At 39.3% G+C, this 24,509-nt stretch overlaps 1 protein-coding gene across 1 annotated transcript in view; it reads left to right on the forward strand.

The window, feature by feature from the left end:
- CRYL1 (crystallin lambda 1) overlaps positions 1 to 19,699 on the forward strand; it is a 48,588-nt gene extending 28,889 nt beyond the window's left edge. The window contains exons 6-8 of the mRNA XM_027652700.1: positions 8,154 to 8,259; positions 16,161 to 16,267; positions 17,845 to 19,699. Coding sequence (XP_027508501.1) covers positions 8,154 to 8,259; positions 16,161 to 16,267; positions 17,845 to 17,958 — 327 coding nt within the window. The 3' untranslated portion in view covers positions 17,959 to 19,699. The remainder of the gene's footprint in view (positions 1 to 8,153; positions 8,260 to 16,160; positions 16,268 to 17,844) is intronic.
- Positions 19,700 to 24,509: the final 4,810 nt, after the last annotated feature.

Consider the following 24,509-nt stretch of genomic DNA (forward strand, 5'->3'; position numbering starts at 1 on the left):
TCGGTAAGAAGTGATGTCAGTTACAAATAGCAAAGACTGGCAAAAACAAAGTGATATGTGATCATAACAACTGTTCTTTATCCTGCTTTCTTTTCAGAATATTGTTATTTTCAGAACAATAAAAAGAAAAATCTTAAAATCATAGAAATCGAAATACCGATTTTTCTTTTTTGTAGGCTGTCTCATAATTTCCTTTTATTTTTTTTAATGTTACTGACCTGCTGGACATTGGTTATTAAAATAATATTTGAAATGGTTTTCCCTTTGGCCTTTCAGGAATTGCACTCATAGGTTCAACTGTTACTTGATACTTGTAGGTAAAGACAGATTTCTGCTCCTCCTGCCCATTCAGACTTCTAGCTGAGAATCATTTGTTTGTGTCCCTTCAGCTTTTCTCACAGTTACCTGTTCTGTGCTGAAAAGTCTGATCTTTCATCAGCAGGAGCTGAGTTATGAGTCGGTTGCTATTCTCTTGAGATGAGTTTCAACTGGGCTTGAATAGGGCTTACTTTTTTGTTGTAGAGAGTGTTTTGACTTTTCAAGCTGTTTAAAACAACCATGCACACAAATATAGGTAAAGATCTTTAAGGTAATATTATCATAAATAAAGCTACTCTTTTTCCAAAGAAGTATCTCAACATAGTTGCTGAACTGATTTTGCTTACCTGTAACTGGCTCTCACTAGCAACATAATACAACAATATAAAGGAGGTGGTGCATAATAATAAGGAAAACAATATTGTTAGGAAGGAACTGATCTTCTGCAGATATTTATTTAAATTTTAAAAATTGCTTTCGTTATCAAACATTTAATACAAAGTCTCAAGTTTATGAAAAGAAAACCCCCTTCAGAAAGCTATAATTGTATTGAAAGACATAGGATAGAAAGGGTAGTAACATGGGATCACAGAATACTTGGGGTTGGAAGGGACCTCTGGAGATCATCCAGTCCCACCCCCTTACTAAACAGGTTGCACAGGATCACATCTAGGTGGTTTTGAATATCTTCAGAGGAGAGTACTCCACAGCCTGTTGCAGTGCTCCATCACCTTAAAAGTAAAGAATTTTTTCCTTCCTATTCGGATGGAACTGTCTGAGTTTGTAGTTTGTGCCTGTTGCCCCTTGTCCTGTGTGCTGGGCACCACTGAAAAGAGTCTGGTCCTATATAAATAAACCTCTAAATTATTTTTGAAATCATAGAAATACTGATGAAAAGAAATATTTTTGAGAATAAAAATGTAAAACAACTACTACAAATTGTGGACAAGGAAGGTAAGTTCATGAGAAGAAAGGTAGCTGAACTGCAGCATTCCCTTCTTGAAAGGGAGAGATCTGACATAGAATAAGTCATTCTAAGAACAAGGTTTTTGGAGGAAGAAAGAGTAAATGAGTAATGACAGACCGTGAAGGAGAAATAGAACTTCTCTGAGGATCATAAAACTGAAATATGAAGTTGATGAAATACTAATTTAAGTGCTGTTTTACACACTGTCTAGCAAAATACTGCAGAAATGGAAGTTAGCACACCGTAGGTCTTTTAAAAAAATCACAGAGTCTTTGGGAAATTGGGGACCAGTAAGTCTGATAACGTGTAGGCACATTGATATAATACCCTTGGTTAGCACAGGTATTCAGGCAATAATGCCTCAAAAATCTAGTAGAATTCTTTCACATCTCTGAGGGCAAACTCAGTTGTGGAGGCTGCTGCCATAGTAACCTAAGATGCTAAATTTGAATGGGATCACTTAGGCACATTCATGTTAGACTGTGCAGAAGCAACCTCCAGTTGTCAAGAGTCTCAAAGACTGGACTGCTGCAAGCTGAGGCAGTACATATCATTGAAAGTATCAATCTGTGTTTGGTCTTCAGCTGTGGAAAGAGTGCAAGAACACTTCATGGGTTACTATTGAAAGGAGGTATTGAATTGAGGTGAACCTTTAGTATGAACCTGTATGGATGCTTTTGTGTGGGTGGTGGTTATGTGAGTAGTGATAAAATAGGGCTTGAAGCACTGACAGATAATTAAAGTTGCTTTTGTTGTGCCTCATCAAAGTTTTCAAGTTGTTCTGTTCTTGTATAAACTTACCGCATTTCAGGCAAATTATGTTTAAACTGTAACAACTTTGGTGGCTGTATTTCCATTCCAGAAGCCTGAACAAATAGCAGCTGTCAAAGCTGTATAGTTTCAGCTCTGTGACTTTCAGGCTGCACGGTACCTTTGATGGAAGGAGAATCACTGCAGATAGGTTAGAGCTGCAGGCCAGGGGCAGTTTGTGTTTCTACTGTTGTGCTGCCAACATAGCAATTTTTATTGCAAGTCATGTTCTTTTGGTGTTTTCCACTTACAAATGGAGTGGAATACTTCTTGCTTTTCTAACTGTTAAGTCACTTTTCAGATCTTATTGTTGAAAACATCAGCCTCTCCAACTCTTAGTCTTTGAGAGACTCCTAAAAATCAAGTTTTACTCACATTGATTGTATCTGTAACAAATGTTTTCCTTACTCTACATAGCACCTGGGGTGGAAGATAAACTGCATATGATAACAGGAGGAACATACTAATAATGCATTCTTGACCAAAATAACCACACTGTTAATCCTGTGAATGCAGGACTGGACTAGATATGGGAGTGGGAATTGTGGAGTTAAGATGATAAAAAATTAAGAGGCCTGAAAGTTGAGATTTGAATTGCAGGAAGGTAGGAGAATGAAAACTGATTTGGAGATATACAATTAGGTGCTGAGAACATTGGTCATGTGGACAATTAGGGTTAAAGGATGCAGAAGTTTGACTTTACAAGAACTTGGAAGCAAAGACCATAAATTCATTTTTGGGTTTAAAAGATGTAATTCAAGCAAGTGCTTCCCTTTGAGGCAAGAGTGCTACAAAGAGATGTTTCATTTTGGATGTGAGTTACTCTCTTTGTGACAAGATGTCTTTTTGACCGTTGTTTTGACTTGCACGTCATGAGCGCATGGGCAATGCAGGTGTTCGTGGCAGGAACTTTTTGCATCAGTTATCTTTGTCTCCTCATGCTCCACACTTATTCCATGAAAAAACAGATACCAGGAGCACTCCAGTCTGTCTCCTTAAGGATTGAGAACTTTCTGTAGGACCTCATAGCCTATGTGAGACTGAGGTTCTTGTAGATTTCTTGTTTATGTTTTTAGTCTTTAGGTCTTTGGTAGAAGTGTTGCAAAACTGATTATTATGAGAGTAAAAGATGTACTGTGAGGTCGAAGATCTTTATTCCTCTCAACCCTAAATTTTGATATTACTAGTTTGGAACCATTAGAATACTATGTAGCCAGTAATGAAAAATATCTCAAACTGCTTTCTCTGTTAGTCTCTGTTACCATTTATTTACTTTCTCACATCTTCGTTGACAGTGGTCACAGGTCTATCTGATTGTGTTCATAATTCCTTGGAGCAGAGACTTACTGCCTTTATTTGCCTGGGAAGCACCCTGTGCACTGTGGACAGTATTGCTTTTGTACTTTTACTAGTACCAATACATTTTATAGTAGTTTGGGATTACATTGCAAAAGCTTGTTAGTTAAATAGCTTGACTTTGTCTTGTTCTGAAGGTACAGTTTTGATAGACATAACCCAGAAAATAACAACCAAACGGTTTCACCAACACTTCAGTTCAGCAGTCGCAAACCTTACTCTGAATGTCTAGGACTGTCCTTTAACTGTGGATTATTGAGTGGAATCTTAACTTTTTGAAGTATTTTTTTAAACATCACCTGGAATTTACCAGAAGGTCATAAAATACAGCAGCAGAGATAACAAAGGGAAGATGACAGTTTTTTAGCCTTGATATAATTTAGGAGTTTCATCTGCTTTTAAGAATGCGTTAAAACTGCTTTGCAGGATGGATTGTGTAAATGTTTTAAGAGTCTCTGCTTCCCTCTGTATAAGTTTTTAATACCGTCTTAAATGTGTTTTTATTCTTCACAAGTGGGCTTTCTTTTATGTTGTAGTCATTGTAAAAGACGAGAAGAATGGGCAGCCTGCCATTTTTGTTAATCCTTCGGAAAATAAAGTCACGCCATTTTAATTTGTTTTGACAGCGGTCAGATGCATTGTCTTAAATCCTTAATTTATGTACCCTTCCCTTCTCAGGTGATTAGCTTAGCAGTCCTTAAATGCTGGCAAGACTTATTAAATTCCAAATTCCTTACTATTAATTATATTTCAGCATTATACAGAGGACCTTTCCAGAAGATCAAAGATAACATATAGGGTTAAACATCTAGTTACAGTGCCCCATGAAAGGGGGAACATCATAAAAGGAAGTTGAAAGGGACAGGGATAAAAAAGTGTTGATATTAAGTGTTTCTTACAGTGTGAGGTGAGTGAAGGTGCCATGGAAGAAGGAAGATAAAGGCCAGCAAAGTAGGTGTGAACTGTGTAGGACAACAGGTTTCTCAAACATTATGAAATGCGCAGAGATGAAGCTGGTAGAGTGATATAGGAGGAAAGTTATCTGCTCAAAATGACAGGACTGGAAAAAGATCTCATCAGGGTGTAGACAGAAGGGACTTCATTGAAGTCATAGTGAAGAGAAGGGTGTAAGAAGTGCTGCTGAGAGAGAATGCATATATTAGTGGCAATCAGAAAAAAAAGAATACTGGATTTGGGAGATACAGAGAATGAAGTAGAATGAAGAATGAAGATTTGAAGACAGGAAGTATGTGGTCCAGGAGGCAGTGGAGTCCAGAATAACTCTGTAAACAGACTGGAGTGAGTAGAAGAACATGATGAATTGGTAGAATGAAAAAAAGTGAGATTGGGGGGTTTTGGCCATGCTACATCTGATATAATTACAAACCAAGTTAGTGACAGAAGTTGCGATGTGAGTGTGAGTCACAGATGTAAAGACTGTTGATTAAAACCAAACAGATTGGGTCAGAGCAAAAGGTGGATACTGCAGAACGACTGCAGGTTTTTGGAGGCGTGAAAAGGGTCCCTGCATAGAGAGAAGCACTAATAGAATACCAAAGGCTCATTAGGACAGTACTGTGGCATCACTGGAGATTAAAATGTCGAGGAAAATGAACTTGTGATGTCGTAAGAAGTGTGGACGATTCTGAGCTGGTCTAGATTTTGAAGTTTGACTGGCCATTGGGACCACTGAGGATGCTGGTGGAATTTATTTTAAATTAAGAGCTTAATTCTGTAGCTTCAAGAGCTTCTAGTGAACTCAATACACTTCCTTTTCCCTCTGACAAGTGCTGGAGGCAATGGCTTATAAGCAGGGTAATCCAGGATGAAAACTCCCCTTGGGAAGATTATTTCACACCTAGACTTAATGAAACTGGGTTGGAACTCTTTCTTGTTTGGTGCTTAGCATAAACACCAAACCTTGTGGAAGACACTTTGCTAACCTTGCACCCACCCTGCTGAATCATTCCACCAACTTATGATGTCCTTAATGTAAGTGGGTGTAGGATTATTCCCTAGGGGAGGATGGTCAAACTTGTTTATCATTTATGTGTTTTTAATTTCTGAAGAGAAAAAGCAAAAACGTTTTCTTTAAGAGTCTATGTGACAAGAAGCTGAGCTTGTGTGTATAAAATACTATATCTCTCAGCTCAAGGGATCTGTCATGTTTTCCTCCCAGTAGCAACAATTCTTGCCTTTTAGCACCTGTAAATATCAACTGCAGCTGTAGTCAAAAGACCAAGAGCAAAGCACTCATGTCATGACTCAGAGGGCACCTGGTCTTCAAATGTCAGTATCAAAGCTGAGGACTATGGTATCAAAATAAATAAATAAGTTTTTAATTTGAAAATTAATTTGCAATTATTCTGAAGTGCTTCAAGAGCCTGTTAACTCTTTTAATGCTATGTTTACAGTTTTTAACTGCTGCTGTGGTTCAAATGCTTGTCCGGAATTTGTGGTTAATCTTTTGTCCACAAATAAATGTCAACTGGGGTGGGGGTGGGGAGAAACAAACACTCATCAAGCACAGCTTTACCAGCACAACTCATTGTTTGAATGAAGCACTCCTAACAGAAGAGCACTTTTGTTGACTTTGCTGACGTTGTTCAGAGAAGTTGTGTTGCCACGTCAGGAGAAAAAGCTTTCACAGAACCTATGATGCCTGTGTTAGTTGCACTGATGCTGGTCTGTAATCTGAATTCTGTCTGAGGTTTTCATTTAGTCCTGTCTTTATGCAGACCTTTCTGTCTGCCTCTAGATGAGTTACTTTACCATGCCTATGCTTTACCTTTAAGTTGAAGAAAATAATGCTTTCTTATCCCTGCCATTTACTGTCTAATTAAATTGTTACCAGAACCGTATGTTCCATATATAGTGCATAGATCTTAATAATTCTGTTAATGTTTTCTTTTCAAGGTAGAGTTATAAAGTCATCTGCAACAGGGATTCAGACAGGCTTGTTTTTGATAGGAGCAACTGACAAGTTGAGACTTGAGATCATCTTATAAATGTCTTTGTTTAAGCCTGAGATGACAAAACAATGTCTGTGGCCAGCTGTAGAAGTTGTGTTGGTTCTTGACTTATAACTTTCTTTTAAAGCAACAGTAGATGATGTAGATGATGAACACAGGAAGACACTGTGGGGTGAGAATTAAGTCACTTAAGATGGGATGTCTACAATGTAGACTTTGACATCTAAGATCTTTACTCATCTTTCAATCAGTGAGGAGAATTAGACCCTTTTAAGACACAACTCATCTATTCTAGGAGCCTGCTTTAGGATGCTGATTTCCTTTTTCTCCCTAGTGATTACAAAGAGAGTCTAGATGTCTAGCTCAGATGTCAGTGTCTACCACAGGTTGTTGTCCTGTGTGCCTGTAACTCTAGCTGATGCCTGTATGTTATAAAGGGGCATTCAGGCAGGGCCCTGCAAGAGGGAAATTTAACAGAAAAAGATGTGTCTTTGGCCAAGCAAATGTGTATACATACTTGTATTCTGCAGCTCAAAGGGGCTTGTTAGGAAAGAGGCACTCAGTGAGGACAGCACCTCAGAGTAGGGTGAGAAGACAAATTAGAAGCAGTTCAGAACCTCTTCTGCCTTCCTAAACCTGAAGGAAATGTTTTCATGTCTCTGTGAACAGAGAGGACAAATTCTTGAAACTAAGCTTTGTCTGACAGAATTGGTTAGAACAAGTTTTAGTTAATTCATATCTTTCTAGTAGGTGAAAACAACCTCATGTAATAAATAGTTTTATTCTCAAATAAATCTGTTAAGGTAATGAACTGTAACTCATTGTTTTACAAGCTTTCCTGTGCTTGCCCTAACCTGATGGAGGCGTTGGCTTTCTTGTAAGTGCTACCTTGTGGGTGGAATAGCAGTGCTCAGGTTTTAACACCAAAATGCTTCATTTTGCATACTCTGTATCCTGCCAACTCTGAAATGGGAGGCTGGCAATGAACTTGAGAACCCTGGGCAGGTTGAGACTGGGTAGGTTTAATGTTTGATGAGTTTTTTGGGAGGGAGTGGCAACTGCATTGCCTGCATGTTTGGTCCCAGCTTTTTTTGCAGGTGGCCTCAGGAGTAGTACCCACTGCTGCACTGCCATTCTGCTAACTATGACTCTGCCCAAAAAATCCAAGCCCAAGAGAGTATGAGGGAAGGTGTAACATCCAGCCAAAACTCCTGTATTTGAAAGAGTTACTATGGTACTTAGCTTTGATATAAACTCTTCTGGTCATGTGCTATTAAGAGTGTCATGCATGCTTGCTTCTCTGATTCTCAGTTTCTGGGGAAAAAAAGGACATTGGTTAACATACACAGCTCTAGTTTAGTTTTAGTACATGAATTATTGAAAGTAATAAGTATCAGGCAAACTACTGTGTACAAATAGTACATACTGTATGTAAAAGTATATTAATTTATAAATTAAATACTGTGAAAATATATCAAAGTGTAGTTGGACTATGAAGTACAGCAATCTTAGAGATGTGAATGAGTGCTTATACTGAACCATAGGAAGGCTTGCATAATAGATGGACATTTCTGGCAAGCAGTTTTGTTTCTCTTTGCAAGCTAACTGCTATTTCTGACCTCAGTTTTTATTACTTCTTTAATTTTTTAATTATATACAAAACCTGTGAAATTTTATATTAAAAGCAAGCATTCACCACACTTCCTTCCTGTTCTACTTTTGCTGCTTAGGAAGGAGTAATGTCTCCTACTGATATAGACCTTGTGATGTCTGATGGATTGGGAATGCGATATGCATTTATTGGACCTCTGGAAACCATGCATCTTAATGCAGAAGGTAGGTAGTTTAAAATGTTATGAATATGAAGGGAAGGCTTACATTGCACAAGACTCTGGAAATGTTGCGTAATAAAACCATGTTAGGTTTGCTGCAACTATGACTTGTCTCTATTGTAATGGTAAGAAAAGGAAAACTTACCTAAAACTTGAGGTTGATGGAAGGAAATGGATATTGACTATTCTATTGTAAACGATCAGATGAAAGATTGCAAATCATTAAAACACTAGCTGTGTAATTAATTTTTTCCAAGATTCATCCCAGTGCTTTGACAGCATTGCTGTACCCATAGTTCAGGACTGTCTGAGTGTCAGGAAAAGAAAATATTGAAAAAGTTCAGCTGATAGTCCATTGTCAACAGAAAATCACTTTCCATGGATGAATGCTGCCCTCCCCAAATTTGTAGCAAGAACTTGGTGTAAATATCACTGGAGCTGATGTGCTTTAAGCTGGCTTAGATCCTGAGTGAAGTAAAATTACTTTAGTCACGTAATACTGTGCGTAAGAAGTTGACTTGACAAAGCAGTCAAGTAATGGTTCAATATCTGTCTTGCATAATTAAGACAGATTTTTAGATGTTTTTGGAATAGTATATGTGAATCCTGGCTAAATAAAAAGTGAATTTCATAAAATGAAAGAAAAATTGTGGATCAGTGTTACAAAGACTGAGCAAAGACTTCAGCAAAACACAAAAACTTCAAGAAATGAAGGTCAACTAAAAACTAACTTGTTATATTATGGGCTGTGCCTTTATTCTGCTTTTGTATGCTCCCTGACATGGGAGGTCCCTGCAACAGTAAAACAAACAAAAGTAGAATACAATAGTAAAATAAAAATAAGAAACCAAGATCATAAAATACTAGTGCACAATTAAAGTGTTATTTTACTTCTACTTCTTGGTTAGTTACTTAGCAGAAGCTCATGTCTCTTAAGGCTGACTGAGCAATTTGCCAAGAATATGGAATTGTGGATGCTCTACCAGAGTCTTTCAGCTTGTCAGTTTGGTTGTATATCAGTAAGTTAAATGTCACAGAGTGTTTGCTTTTGTGTATTGTTAGGTAAACAACATTCATTCTCTAAGTAGAGGCACCTTTCTAAAAGCTTCCCTCTTCTGATATATTAATATCTAGCAGTTTTCTATTCTCTCTAGTGATTTTAGACTTACTCAGTATAACCAAATACATTCCTTATATAAAACAGATGCATGTAGCACTAGCCTTCAGCACAGCAACCTACCTGGAGTCTTGAAGGCCAGGGTTGTCCTGTCCAGCCCCTACCATTCCACTAAGCTCTCATGCCATCCTCTGCAGGAACCATCCATGCACAGGGTCTTCTGTCAGAATAACTTGTTGAACTGCCTCTACTAAAACATAAAACTGAAACAGAATGTTTATTAATACCAAAAAAAATGGCAATCCATTTTAGAGATCAAATCATGCTTGTGAATCCTTTTTTTTCTTATCCATATTTTAGACTCCTGAATTCTAAAACAATGTTTACTTGAGATAAATGGAATCATGTAAGCCATCTGGGTTGGTTTTGAGGCTCTTCCTGGAGTGCTCTTTGGCATTTAGTGTTCCATCATGATCCAGTTTAGCTTCCTTCTTCCTATCAGGAAGTAGTCATTGTTACAGAAACATTTCTGAAATTTCCCATCTCAAACCAATTTTAGGTAACACATGAAACTGGTAAGTTGTTTATTAATGGCAGAAATTATCCAGCTTCTAGAGTTAATGATTGCTTCTATTAATATGTTGGGAAGAAAACTTGGGAAATACAATCCAAGTGACTGATAAACCGAAAGAGTAGTCTGGTGATAGGCTTGCAAAATACAAAACCAAAATACACCTGTAGAGTTATTTTAACATTAAATAATATTCTCAATTAAAAATAACCCTAAAATAACATATTTAGTACACTTGTGTACTGGACCACTTCCACCATTGTTCAATAACTTGGATCATGAGAAGTATTGCTTCACTCCTGCCCTTGCAGATGCATTGTCTCTGAGTCTAGAGCTGCTCCTCTTTATGTGCTCACAGACTGACTCAGGCTCTTGCCCTTATCAGTTTAAATCAAAATTGCTGATGTAAGGACATGTGAGGGCTTATGTTCATAGTTCCATTCCAGTGCTAACTTCTCTTCAGTTGTCCACTATTGCTTCACATAATATGGAATAGTATGGACCTCCTCTTGATTGCCAAGGGTTTTCTTGACTAACCTGATCTTCTATGGTAAGATGACTCACTTAGTGCATGAGGGACAGGCTATGTATGTTGTTTGCCTGGACTTTTAGTAAAGCCTTTGACACTGTTTCCCACAGCATTCTTCTGGAGAGACTGGCTGCTCATGGCTTGGACAGGTGTATTGTTCGCTGGGTAAAAAACTGTCTGAATGGCCAGAGAGTGGTGGTGAAATGGAGTTACATCCAGCTGGGGCCCAGTAAATAGTGGTGCTTCCCAGGGCTCAGTATTTGGGACAGTCCTATTTAACATCTTCATCAATGGTCTGGGCAAGGGGGATCAAGCACACTCAGTCAGTTGGCAGACCACACTAAGTTGGGTTGGAGTGTTGATTTTGTGGAGGACAGGAAGGCTCTGCAAAGGGATCTGGACAGACTGGATCCATGGGCCAAGGCCAACTGTATGAGGCTCAACAAGGCCAAGTGCTGGGTCGCACACTTGGGTCACAACAACCCCATGCAGTGCTACAGGCTGGGGGAATAGTGGCTGGAAAGCTGCCCAGTGGAAAAGAATCTGGGGGTCTTGGTTGACAGTGGATGAACATGAGCCAGCAGTATGCCCAGGTGACCAAGAAGGCCAATGGCATCCTGGCCTGTATCAGCAATAGTGTGACCAGCAAGATCAGGGCAGTGATTGACCCCCTGTGCTCGGTACTGGTGCGGACACACTTTGAATCCTGTGTTCAGTTTTAGGCTCCTCACTACAAGAAAGACATTGAGGTGCTGGAGTCCAGAGAAGGGCAACGCAGCTGGGGAAGGGTCCAGAGCACAAATCTTATGAGGAGCAGCTGGGGGTGTTTAGCCTGGAGAAAAGGAGGCTCAGGGTAGATGAGCCTCTGCAACTACTTATCGCTGTCTGCAACTACCTGAAAGGAGGTTGTAGCCATGTGGGATCAATCTCTTCTCCCAGGAAACAAGTTATAGGACAAGAGGGAATGGCCTCAAGTTGCACCTTGAGGTGGAACCCTCAAGGGAAGGTTTAGATTGGATACGAAGGAAAAAGACTTCGTGGAAAGGGTTGTGAAGCATTGTTGTGAAGGGTGCCCAGGGAAGTAGTGGAGTCACCATCCCTGGAGGTATTGAAAAGGCATGTAGATGTGGCACCTGGGGACATGGTTTAGTGGTGGACTGAGCAGTGCAGAGTTAATGGTTGGACTTGATGATCTTAGAAGTCTTTTACAGCCTAAATGACTCTGTGACAACCTGCTGTGAAGCACTGTACTAATACTGTCTATTTTTTATCAGTGGAGGGAAATGGAGGTAGATATAAGAAACCCCCTCTATCCTTTTTGTTAGCCTGTCTATCAGCTTCACCAGCTTCACAGCAGCTGCCTTTCTTTACATCTATAAGATATTAGTTGTCCACAATCTTAAACTCTGTTAATCAGTGAGGAAGAATGGTAGGCATGAAGGAGGCATGTGAGAGAAATAGTGTTATTTGTAGGAGAGTCTGTTTTTTCTTTTTTTTTTTAGGGTGATTTGACATTTTTGTTTGGTTTTGAATAAGGAATATTATTCCAATTATTTTTTCTGAAATCAGTGTTTCTTCTTTCCCTGTGGGATGCATACATCGAGATCTTCCCATGAAATTCCTGTGTGCCAGTGCCTTGTTTCTACTGTGTTAGTTCATAAATGATCCTATCAAACCTATTATCCAGGCTACTTTGTGTTACCAGTTAATCCATGCATGAGTATTAGGAATGTTGAATATATGGCAGTGAGCCAACAGCTGTGAACATGAAATAAAATGACAGCATCAAGTCATCGAAAGAAGCAGAAACCCCACCAGCATATTGAGAACTGAATTGCAACAGACAGGAAGGAAACTGCTTGGGGGGGCCAAAAAAAGCACATCCGAGTGGTTCATATTGACTCAATTTAATTCCTTGATCCAGCTCACAGACCCGCAGAAACGTTTGTGCATTGCTGTTGAGGTGATAATATAGGAACAGCGAGAATAAAACTTTTTTGGGTGCTACTGCTGTCTTAGGGTAGTCAAAAATATTCATACAACTAGAATTCGAAGTGAATTCATATGGGAATTAATGTAGCGTATGAAGTGTCCTGTGTGAATTCACACCCTAAGAGCATGCATCTGTGTTCACACACACCTTTGCTGAAGATAGGATTACATTTAGAAAGTTTCCCTTGGAGCTGTAATGTCTAGAAATGTAATTCCTCCATCAGTAAAACAGAGTTTGGGACTGTTGTTTCTCTGAACATAACCTAACCATGTCAGATTACTCCATGATGTTCCTAAAATATGCCCCTTCTTTTCTACTGTCATCCATACTCATCTTTCAGTGCAGCTGCTTCTTAGATTTTATGTGCTAAAGTCAACCCCACCCCAGTCTTTTCAAGTTGTTGATGCTATTGTATCAGTGGCTTGACCATCTTAGTTCTTTTTGAGTCATTACAGTATCTTGTTATGCTGTTCATCAAGTTGAAAGTCATCAAGTTAATACTTAGTATTATGAAGCACCCTCTCTTTGGCGTGTTCCCTGACCATGCCAGTAACACTTGCTCCTGTGTCTTGCTCTCTTTCACAAATATCTCAGTGCCTTCCTTGTTTTGCCCCATGTGTAGTCTCCTTGTCAGACTGGTTTACCAAGTTTGCTTCTTGCATCCCTCACACCTGTTGTCTTTCTTATGAAGAGAAAGGAAGAAGCTGAGATACTTCAAGATGCTTACAAACTGTAATGCATGAATATACTACATTTTATACTGTTGCATTTTCCCTTTCTTCCTGCTACTCCCATCACCTTTCTCTTTATGAACTTCACTTGCGAAGAGGTCTTCTTGGGGCAGTGAAGCATTTTATGCATGTTTCTAAGCTAAATATCTGTTCTGAGTTATTTTTTCTTCATCAATGTCGTGATCATCTTGATGATGCAACTAGAGGCATTTCAGCAAGAACCATGTTTGCACCACACCAGTGCAAGTCCTTCAGGTAAGGACCTGTAAACCTGAAGTGTGGTTATTTGGACAAATTCTTGTGGGACAGTTCATTAGCCATTTTAGAAACTGCCCGGACTCTTATTGAAGCTGAATAAGTAGCAGCTTATTCCTTTGGTGGTGGTATAAAGAGCCTTGTGTGTCCTAGATAGATATGGGCAGCTGGAGAGCCTTGAATCAATGCCCTTGTCTAGCCTGTGATAACATGTTCCTGTAACTATACTGTAGAAGTCAGAAATGCTGAGATGGGTTTCGAACTTTCAAGGAAGATAGGGTATTCCCCTTCTCTATAATCATGCATCCACTACTCCCTTAGAACTTTTTGTTACCTCAAGAAGTTCTTTCACTCTCTGCCATAGCTGTGACTAAGTGGTGGAAGGAAGATTCAAGGAATTCCTGCCTTCCCTGGAGGTATTTCTGCCCTGTGTTCATAGTTCCCAATTGCTGCAACATCTGCCTTCTCCCACAGCCTTTTTTATCCAAAGCTGATGAAGCGAGCGTGTGCAGGGAAGATGGAGGTTTAGACAGGGAGCCAACAAACCACATAGACAAGAGGAAGCTATCATCCTCTTTCTCTGTCCCAGATGCATCTTGCGTCATTCTTGTTCTCCAGTTAGAGGTAGTGAGGCACAGTGTGGGTGCAGAAACTGGATGCAAGGAGAGATGGTTGTTTTTAACAACCCCATTTGCCATCTTCTTCCTGTTTCTCCATCTCTAGGGTGCTCTCCTGTCTGTCTCACACTGTTTACTAATGCTAATTCTTTAAGATTAAGCTGCTCCCTGGGTAGTATCAACAAGGATTAAAGTTAAAGGGATTCTGTCATATTTGTTTTCCTCCTTCTTGTCCCTATGCTCTAGTCAAGGGCTCCTCTCATCCACCTTTGCAATAGCCCTGACCTTTGAACCAAAGGACTCCCAAGAATAAAGACCTGGAGTCAAATATTTGCTAATTTTGAGTTTGCAGTTGAAAAGCAAAGTGATTTTTCCAGCAATATTCCCCATTGCTCAAGTGCCCTCTTCAAGCCAGCAGCATACAGTTGATCCTGATTGCTGAAACTAGATTAAAATTGCAGTTGTCTCCACTGACATTTCACACTGAGAGTACTACCTTGGGTTAGTTATTTTGAAACTATTATTTTTTTTAGTCCTTGGCTGAGACTATGTGTGTATTCTAACTTGGTCTATTTCCCTCACTTGAGACTTGAAAGATTTTGCAGTGCCCCCTCCCTGCTTGGTGCGCAGCATACAGGCCTGCATGTTGCCATTTCAGCCACAATGTTGAGATCAACTGCACTAATGCTGCTGCTCTTCTCTAGAACCATAACTTTTTTTTCCCACCTTTTCCTATTTTGCTGACTTTATGTAAGCCTTCTTTTCATTCATACATTATGTGCAGTAAGTAAATTGGATTACCCAGCCTGCATTTGGCTTGTCTCTGTTGAACTGATGAGCTACACCCACCCAGAAATTGTTCTGATTCATTCAAAGCGAGCTACCAGTAGGAGCTCAATTTTCAAGTCTAGCTGGCTGAGTGAGCTTTGAAGGCCATATCCAGCTCAGAAGTTGACATTCACCAGGTAAATGGATCAGCCATATCCATTCATATTAAACTAGCTTACCAAATGTTTGAAAGGTATCCCTTGACTTTTGGAAAAGTACCAAACCCAAACTATTCAGCACTGGTCTAAGTGTCATAGCCTTGTGTCAGCTGGATAAGCACCAGAACAATTGGGAGCTGACACTGCTCTGTTTACCATATCCATCCACTGCAGCACTCCAGCTGTGTGAGCCATCCCACCACACCACAGTTTCTCCAACAATGTTGTAGTTGTTTGACCGCACTCTTACTTCCCCTGGTTGTTTTCCAGCTGCATGCATTTGTGCATATACACTAGAGTGGACTCCTTCTGCCTTTTTTGTACTTTGAGATTTTTCTTGTACCTGTTACTCTGCACTCTTTTCTTTCGATCCCCATACACACCTTGCTCTCTTGATTACTCGTTGTAATCTCACTCTTCCAGTGATCCTAATATAAACCTTTTCTAACCAGATTGGCGAGGTTTTTGGCAACGATGCTTTTTCTCCTCTTTGTCAGGTTGATCCTGTCTCCCCCTACAAGTGTTCGACCTTCAAAGAGGGTCATAAAAGTCAAATCCCTGTCACTAACCCCAGTTACAATATAAGGTATTGATCTGCAAGATCCATCTGTTCCTCCTTAGGTGTTTTTCCTTCACTAGAGGCCACCTGGGTCTCCATGCCTTTGACCCTTTCTCCCTGAGCCATGTTGTTCTTGATACACTCCAGGTTCATAAATAAAAATAATAACAGGAATGCTGCAATGGATATGACACATACTGAACAGGAGGAGAGGAGAGGTGAGAGCACTCTTCTTGTGGACACTGGTCAAGGAGGCTTTCTTGTCTCGAGTAAAGCTGTGGTTGTGTACTACACCCCTCACATACCTGCTGGTATGTAACATTAACTGGTTTTGCAATGAAGGTGTGTCCTAAATGATTTTTCCATGAACCTTAATGGAAATGTGGTGGTTAGAATCCATTTTTCCTTGATGACAATTAGATGTCTTAATCATAAGAGCAGACCATTTTTGGGGTTTCTGATACAAGACAGTGCTTAAGCACAGGCAGCCTTACTGACCTTAACTAGGAAATTTTGTTGAAATCTAACTTTTCACTCTTATTTTTAGGTATTGCAAATTATTGTGAAAGATACTCTGAAGGAATGAGACTTGTTCTGAACACCTTTGGGCCAGTTCCAGAATTTTCAGGTGAAATTGTGCAGAAAGTCAATCAGGTAAATACGGAATTGATAAAAACAGTGACACTCAAAACAAAGAATATTAGCTTTTATTTTAAAATTTGTACCATTTCAGTTAACTGCTATAGGTATCCGTAGTCTGTACTTATTGTGTGAATATGTACTTTAAGGAAGAAGATTCCTTGCTGTATAAACCCTGTAGCTTTTTTCCTTCTGGGTGTTCTTTTTCTTGTTTTTGTGTGCTTTACAAATAGAGTTCCAGTCTGTAGCGCTGCAAATACATGTTTAAGTTAAGCATGTGAGCAGTCTGGTAAGGTTACTTGCACGTTTAAAGATGTTTTAAAGTGCTGTTCTGGATTGGGATCTAGTTTATCTATTAATATTTCTAAGCCCACAATTTGTTTATACTTACTATGTAGGCTGTTTTGATTGACCATAGGAACTAACTGAAGTGTTTCCTAACTCTGCCTTTTTAAATGCTTCACTAAAGAACACATGTATGTGTTGGATCATTTCTGATCAGCTATCAGAGATTCATTCGAAATATGGAGGCAGTCTGTCTGGAAAATAGCATTGTTTTGTTTTAATGCAATTTCAACATGAGCTATGTTAAAAAGGAAAAGAATTCTTTTATGCTTTAACAGCATAGATTGCATATAATAACAATCAATAATAATTGTGGAGTCGTTCACAATTAGCAGGTTTTAATTTGCATGAAAGACTTTGGAGTTTTTTATAAAAATCTGGATTCCACTTCAACATCTGTTTCTGTGTCTCTTTATTATCTTCAGTCTTCAACACCAAAGATGGGCTTGCAAGGATCCTTTCCTAGAGTAAATCATTAGACATTTCTTATCTTATTTCTCTGTCCCTCTTGCTGATTTTTTTCTGGAGTGACCACAGCTTGCCAGTCATTAGTAGCAGGTCCTGGTTTTACCCAGTTTCTCAACACTTGATTTTTAAGCCTAAGACCTCAGGTACTCTTTTGGCAAAGATGACCTTGTAATCTTTACCTGCTCTCTCAAAAAACCTGCTTTTTCTTTGGCACTTCTAAGAACTTCAGTTGTACACTCAGAAATACCTTTTTTTCCTCTGAGTTTGTTATGTGTCTCCCTCTATTATTTTTATTATAACTGGCACTTAAGACAAAATGTTTTTAATAAACATTGTATCCCTCATTACATTTATTGGGAACCAGAAGAGACATCACAGCTTTAAAAACACACACAAGAATCTGATTTAGAGCACATTTTCAGCCACGTAAATGGCCCAGTTGCCTACCTCCTGCTTGATAAAAGATTATTGTCAAAGAGACTAGGCAGTGGCTGTGTGGAGCAAAATGAGGGAAGAGGCTGATGTTTTGTTGTTTCTTTAGTCATCTTCATTGTCACATTCAGGATAACCTTATACAAGTGGGAATACTTTTCTTCTCATATGGGTTGGCTCATTTCCAGTCATCCATGTAAAGAATTAGTGACCTGTTGCTTGTGAAACTACATGATAGTTTGTGTCGATGTTGACTTGATCTGACACGGGAAAACAGGAAAACAATGCTGGTGAGAAACTTTGTATTCAGAACGTGAGATTTAATCATCTTAAATTTTCTGTTCCAGGCAATGTCTGAAAAAATTCCAGTTGTGCCAAAAGTCTTGGATGCCAGGAGAAAATGGAGAGATGAATGTCTCACTGGTCTTGCCAAACTGAAAACACAAATGAAATCCAACTGAGGTACACCTTGTCTAACAGGAGAGACCAAATGAAGAGCAGATCTTCATAAAAAAGTGGAAATTTTTTGTCGTGCGGAAGAGGAGAATGAATGTGCAACCAATGATATGTGCACATGTAGAGACCAATGAAACATTTGGTCCAAATTTACAAATTAATGAATAACTAGAAACAGTTATTAAAAAGTTCTGTTAAAATTTATCAAATTACTGTATAAATGCATTAGATGTGCAAGCATTAAGTAGCTTTAGCAATATTAATATTGTGCAATGCTGGAACACAATCATGTTTTAAACAATGCATTTTTCAGCTTGCTTAGGAATTCAGCACTTGAACAATATTTGCAGGGATTATGCAGGGATCTGAAACAGGCAAACATCAGCTGTTTGTCACCGGAGAAAATAAGCCCACACCCACCAATCACTGTGACAGTGAGGTTAATTTGTAAAGCTCTGAGTGCAGATAGGAGAAGGTTGCATTGAGCAAAGAGTGGATTCACTGGCTAGTGAGCTGAGACCTCAGCAGCAGTAAGGGTCACTTCAACGCATATCTGTTACTGTACCACAATGTAGGGGAAAGAATTGCTCCTCCTTTCCCACCCTTTGGCACTTCTGTACTTGTATGGTGATCTAAATGTAAGTAAATAGAGCAGAATTCCCCCTTCATTCCCTACCCCTGGTTCTGTTAGACTTACCAGAGACCTACTTGGTCTTTAAGACCATGCACTTGATACCCCATGGCTTTGCCCACCAATGTTTGATGCTGGCCATTGGCATTGCTGCATTAGTATGTGCCTCATTTTAAGACTTGTCTCTGAGAAATAAGAGATTTTGATTTAGTAGCTAGGTTGGAGACAGTACTGTGTAGTGGGTCTGTCTCGGCTTTCTCTATGATCATCTGAATGATCTTGGGAAGCCAGTTCACCTCTCTCGTGCCACGTCTGTTTTATACATTAGCTGAAACAAGATCTGCTCCTTTAGGACTCAGTTGTAGTGAGTGTAACAGCTGCAGCTGAAGGGGACTGCAGGTGTCTTGGTTGGAACTAGATGATCTTTAAGGTCCCTTCCAATGCAAGCCCTTCTATGATTCTGTGATCTGCTACTTTGCTCCCCTGCAGAGGGAAAGATACAGTGGCTTAAATGTAGCATTTAGGCTTTACTGCTGCCCTTCCCTCTGGAGGCACAACATCTCCATGGACAAGGAGGCAGGATACACCTGGAAGTAGTATCAACCTCGGGTGCTGCAGTGGCATGTTTTCATCCACAGCAGACAAAGTGTTATTATGAATGTCTGAACCCTGTAATATGGTTGGACTTTGATCTTAGCTGGAACCTTGAGGGATTATTGTTATGTAGATAGTAAGAATAACTTGAAACAGTGCATTGCACCCACCCTTCTTGAGTTATGCATTTCTGAATTTGTGCTAACTGGTCATGTAACTTCAGTCACAGCACAGATGCAGAAGTTTTAAGCTGTCATTTTGCTAATTCTCATGGTTTTTTATAGAGGACACAAACAAGCTGTTGAAATTTTATTGGTTACCATTTTGAGCTGAACAGCAGAAACGTCTGCATGAACATACCAATACCACTTATTTCTGCTTAGGTCACAGTAAAAGAGATGTAGGATAAATTGTATTGCTTGACACAAATGGTGGGCCGAGAACACATTTCTGGATGTGAAACATAGGATGGGAGGCATAGTGCAGAGATTGTCCTGTTCTTTATAATCAGCCGAGAGAAAGGAAAATTTATAAGCTCAAATTATTTTATTCCAATATAGACTTAAAATTGTCAGATTTCTTCTATTGTTTTTTATTGCCACAGCAACTGGCTCAACCTGCATTTAGATATCTGAAGTTGGAGAGGTCAATCCTCACTCCTGAGGCCTTATTAAACAATAGTAAATTAATTATGAGGCTGATTTCCTCATTTTGCGTATGTTTTTGCATTTCAGACAGGGCCAGAGAAGGTTCTGATTACTTTCAAGATTTGACCTGTTTTTCTTATGGGCGTATGACATTGTCATAATTAATTAGCTTGCATTGCTTCTGTTTATTCTGAGATATTTTAAAACTGAATCATGTCATGAAATATTTGCCACTGTTTTTATTTTGCTTATTAATAAACTATTTTAATGAAGAAGGTATTAACTTCTGTGCTCCAGTGTGATTGATTTTTAGTGGTAGCACTACATATACATACTACATACAGGTCTTTAGAAACCAGTGTCCTGGTAGAATAACTTGTGGAAGTCAGTGGGAGAAAACAGACAAGAAATAATGCACACTCTCCTGTACTTTATGTGTTGGCAACCAGTTGCTGCAGACACGGGGCTCTACTGTGAGGGAATGGTTTTCTGTGGGGGAAAAAGCTCTCTGAAGAGAACCAGAGCACTTCCATGTTGTGAGCAGCTCCTCCACAGGGTCTAGCATACAGCAAAGCTCACCTTGGAGCATCAGTTCCCACATAGGTCCACAACTACAAGTTGAAGGTGGGGGGAGATTCTTGACAAAAAATGTGTTTTAGCTGACATTTGCATAGGATTTGGAGCACACACAATTACTAGTTAGTAAATGCAACAACTGGAAAGCATTAGGAAAAGGTAGCTAAAAGAATGAAATGGGCTGTCCTCATCCCAGGGACCTGTACCCTGTTCACAATTAATCCCCTTTACTCATAGTCGTTAGATGGTATCTGAATCCTGCACCCAGCTTGGGGGTCCCAGAACAAGAAAGACAAGAAAGACATGGGACATATCTTGTACAGGGACAAGGGGTAGGGGAGGCCCCCAAGATGGTGAGGCTGGTGCTGCAAGGAGAGGCTGGGGGAGCTGGACTTGTACAACCTGGAGCAGAGATGGTGGCTTTGGGAGGACCTACCAGCTGCCCCCAGTGCCTGTAGGGAAGTCATCGAGGAGACTGAGTCAGGCTGTAAATTGGGGCTGGGCAAGAAGGTAGAGACAATGGACATAAACTGAAAGGCAAGAGTTTCAGTCTGGATGTAAGAAGACACTTTTTGCCCCATGAAGATAGTAAGGCAGGGGCACAGGTTGTCCGCAGAGGTGGTGCAATCTCTGTACTTGGAGGTTTTCAAGTCCCAGCAGGGTGAGGCCCTGAGCAGCCTGGTCTGACCTCAGAGCTCACCTGTTGTGAGCAGGAGGTTACAGCAGAGACCTCTGAGCTCCATCCCAGCCTGCATTTGCCTGATTCCAAGTTTCATTTGATTTTGGACCATTTTGCATCAGAAATGTTGCTCTGTCTTAAGTCAGTTAACCCCAAAGAATGTAGATAGATTAGTTCAAATTGTCACATATGATGAGAGGACTTTTTTACTCAAATCATAAATGAAATTGAGGATGGTGTTACTGCATGTAAATAAGTCTGCAAAATTCCAATTCTGTTGAATTAATTGGTTTGATTTTTTATTCAAATTTGTCTTACTCCTTTTATCCCATTACTTTTCTCCTGAAATGCAATAAACTTCTTGTGATGGAAGATGGAATTTTCTAAGTCTTTGTTGCACTGTGTTTTTCTCTGTTTTACCAATTTGATATTTATTATTTTCCTTATTATGCATACTTCACTATAAGTTACTGCTGCTTATTGGAAGCAGAGACCACTGTGTTCATACCAAAGCCTTTGACTTAATGCTGTCGGAAATCAAACTAAATCATGTGTAAGATAAGGAAGAAAGGACAGATGCAGGAAAATACCTCCTTCACTAAGAGAAGTCCAATACCTCTGTTTCCCAAATCTTTGAGTGTAATGGGAGTAGTTTGCAGCCTGCAAAGCAGCCATGTGAATTTACTTTCCCTATTCTGTAGTCATTCTTCTAGTCATGATAATAGTTTGAAAGTTAAAATGTAAGCATTTTCTGATTGCCCTGTTATCTAATTGGATGGTATTAAGAAATTGTGTTATCCTATACATACTATCTTTTGGTCAAAGAGTGAACTGTGCTTCATTACGGAAGCAGGATAAGTGCTTGTGGTGCTTGTTATAAAAAGAGAAAAAATAAGTTTGAGACAAAACTATGTCATTGTCAGTCTCAGTCAAAAGGTGAGATCTGCTGCCAGTGCCCATATAGTTACATGTCAGGATTGCATTGCCATAGTATGGAGTTACAAAAAGATGTTTGCGAATATGTAACTGGGGCCCTTGCAGAGATGGAGATATGGAGGACAGGAGTTCTCCATGAGAAGAGGAGCCCAGCAGATGTGAACCTAGCAATTACTGTAAGTAGGAAAAAAAAAAGGTCTTGCTTTCAACAGCCTACCAGGCCCAAAGGGAACATTCCACAAATTAATTTAGATCTAGTTAAACAAGTGTAAATGAATATGTTTGCTCTAGCTGCCTGCTTATCTGCTCCTGTTCCCTCGAGCTTCAGAGCATGGGTGTGTGGGTGTGTGGGTGCTATTGCAAATCAATCAGAGTGGAAAGACAAAAACTGACCACAGGGAAAACTCACATTTGATTTGGTAAGGCTCTGTATGTATCAAGCCAGCAGCCAAGGATTTCTTTCTGTTCTTTTCTGTGATTTCAGACACAGAAATAAATTCTTTCCTTCAGCCTGTTATTCAAAGTTTGGCGGTGATGCAGCTTAGAGCGCATTGCTTACAGGGAGTTACTCATGGACTGGTATCTCTTACAGTTCATTTTTCAGGTAGAATTTTCTTCTCTAGAAAGGCTACACAGTTGTAAATGGAAGGTCAGAAAAAACCCAGAAATTTTCTAGTTTGCTAGGGAACAGCCTGACTTATTTTCTTAACATTTATTCGAAGAAGTGCTCCATGGGGTTACACGTCCCTCAGTATTTTCCCTTCTCTCTGACAATTTTTGTTCCTTCAGCAAGGATGGATTGCTCTTCACCAAACACTGAAATGGAGGGACACGTGGAATAAAATGACACTTAACATGCATGAGATTTCTTCTTGAACCTGAGTGTGAAATGAAGATTTTAACGTTTGGCTTTGTAGACTTCTTCCAGCTAGATTTCAGACCTGCTCTTGCAAGCAGAGATGTGTAAGATGCAGAATCATCCATAAACTTGTTTCCCTTTATCTATGAGTAAAATACAATCTAACATGGAAAGGTTAAGAGTCCATACTTTCATATGGATGTAGGAAAGCTTTCTGCAGAAGATGAACTTACTTTTTAGAAGATTTTATATAAAATAGAGCTGTAAATTTGTCCTAAATTGGATGTTTCATCTACCTAGCTTAAGCCTCAATGATGACTACCGTTACATTTTTTAACATACAGCCCAAGGTCTCCGTAAGGTTCCAACAGCTCTGTGTCATCACAATGGAGATGTTTTCTAACAGAAAACATTTAAAAGCCTCTGCAACTTAAACATTGTGAAAACCTTCCTTTGCATTTGTGATGTGTTTAAACTTTAACTTCAGGTCTTGCACTAATTTTTCCACTACCTTAATGGTAGATACTTTCCACACGAAGCCCACAGTTTCTTGTTCTTGGTCTGCTTAAACAGGTAATCCTACTAAGGAATACCATGGGGGCATTTTTGGCAGCCCAAGGAGAAAGTGATGGGGCTAGAAAATCCTCACTGTCACTCTGATCTTACTGAGGAAATGAGGTTGTCCTTTACCAGTCAGCTTTATTCCAAGCTGTGTTGCTGTAGAACTTGTATCTTTTTTTAGCCCTATTTAAAAACTTAATGGGCTGCAATCTGCCTACTAAGTTCTTAGTAGTAATATAGAAAGTATTTCTGCTAAAAAGATATTATTGGAATTGCCATTATAACACAAAGGTAGCAGTCACAGAAATGCATAGCTTTTCACATTCCAGAGCACCTTGCAACCACAAAAACAGATTTTCTGATATTACTCAGCAATGTCATTTCAAAGCCATGCAGTAATGAAAAGATGTAACTGTGCCATTTCAAACATATGGGCTAGTGGGGACAGCAAACTGTGAAACCAGGCAATTTAGTGGAATGAGCAGTGCCTGTGCCTGGTCCATGTCATACAGAAGCTTATGGAGTAGCACAAAGTAACATTGTGTAATTCTGTAAACCAGAAACGTTCCTTGTGCTTGCTTTTGGTTTTCCGTTTTTTAGGAAGAAAAGACAATTACAAACTACATCTCCCTTCTATCAAAATCTGGTGCATACTAAAGGGTAATTACAGAAGTCTGAAATAACTTCAATTGCTGAAAGAGACAACATCTCACACTAGTCTGTTGTTTACAAAACAAAAGGCATTAAAAATAAGGATATGACTGCAGAGAAAAATAGAACATATAAATTTTCTTATCAAGATGCAGGTATTATTTATACTATTACAAATAAAATCAGATTTAATTAAGTAGTAATCTGATTTTATGTTTTAATCTGATAGTAGTATCTTAATAGTTTGTTATAAGGAAACCATTAGATAGGGATTAATGCAATCATATTTAATCATTGGTGTAAGTGAGGTATGTGCTTGTTACATTGTGTGAACAGTGCTTACTGCATCTGCATATAGCTTTTGGTTTAAAGTCTCCATTTACAAAAATTACAGTCCAGACTCCTCTGGAGAGTGCTACTTC

This window comes from Corapipo altera, unplaced genomic scaffold, assembly GCF_003945725.1.
Source record: "Corapipo altera isolate COAL_440 unplaced genomic scaffold, ASM394572v1 0, whole genome shotgun sequence".
NCBI lineage: Eukaryota > Metazoa > Chordata > Aves > Passeriformes > Pipridae > Corapipo > Corapipo altera.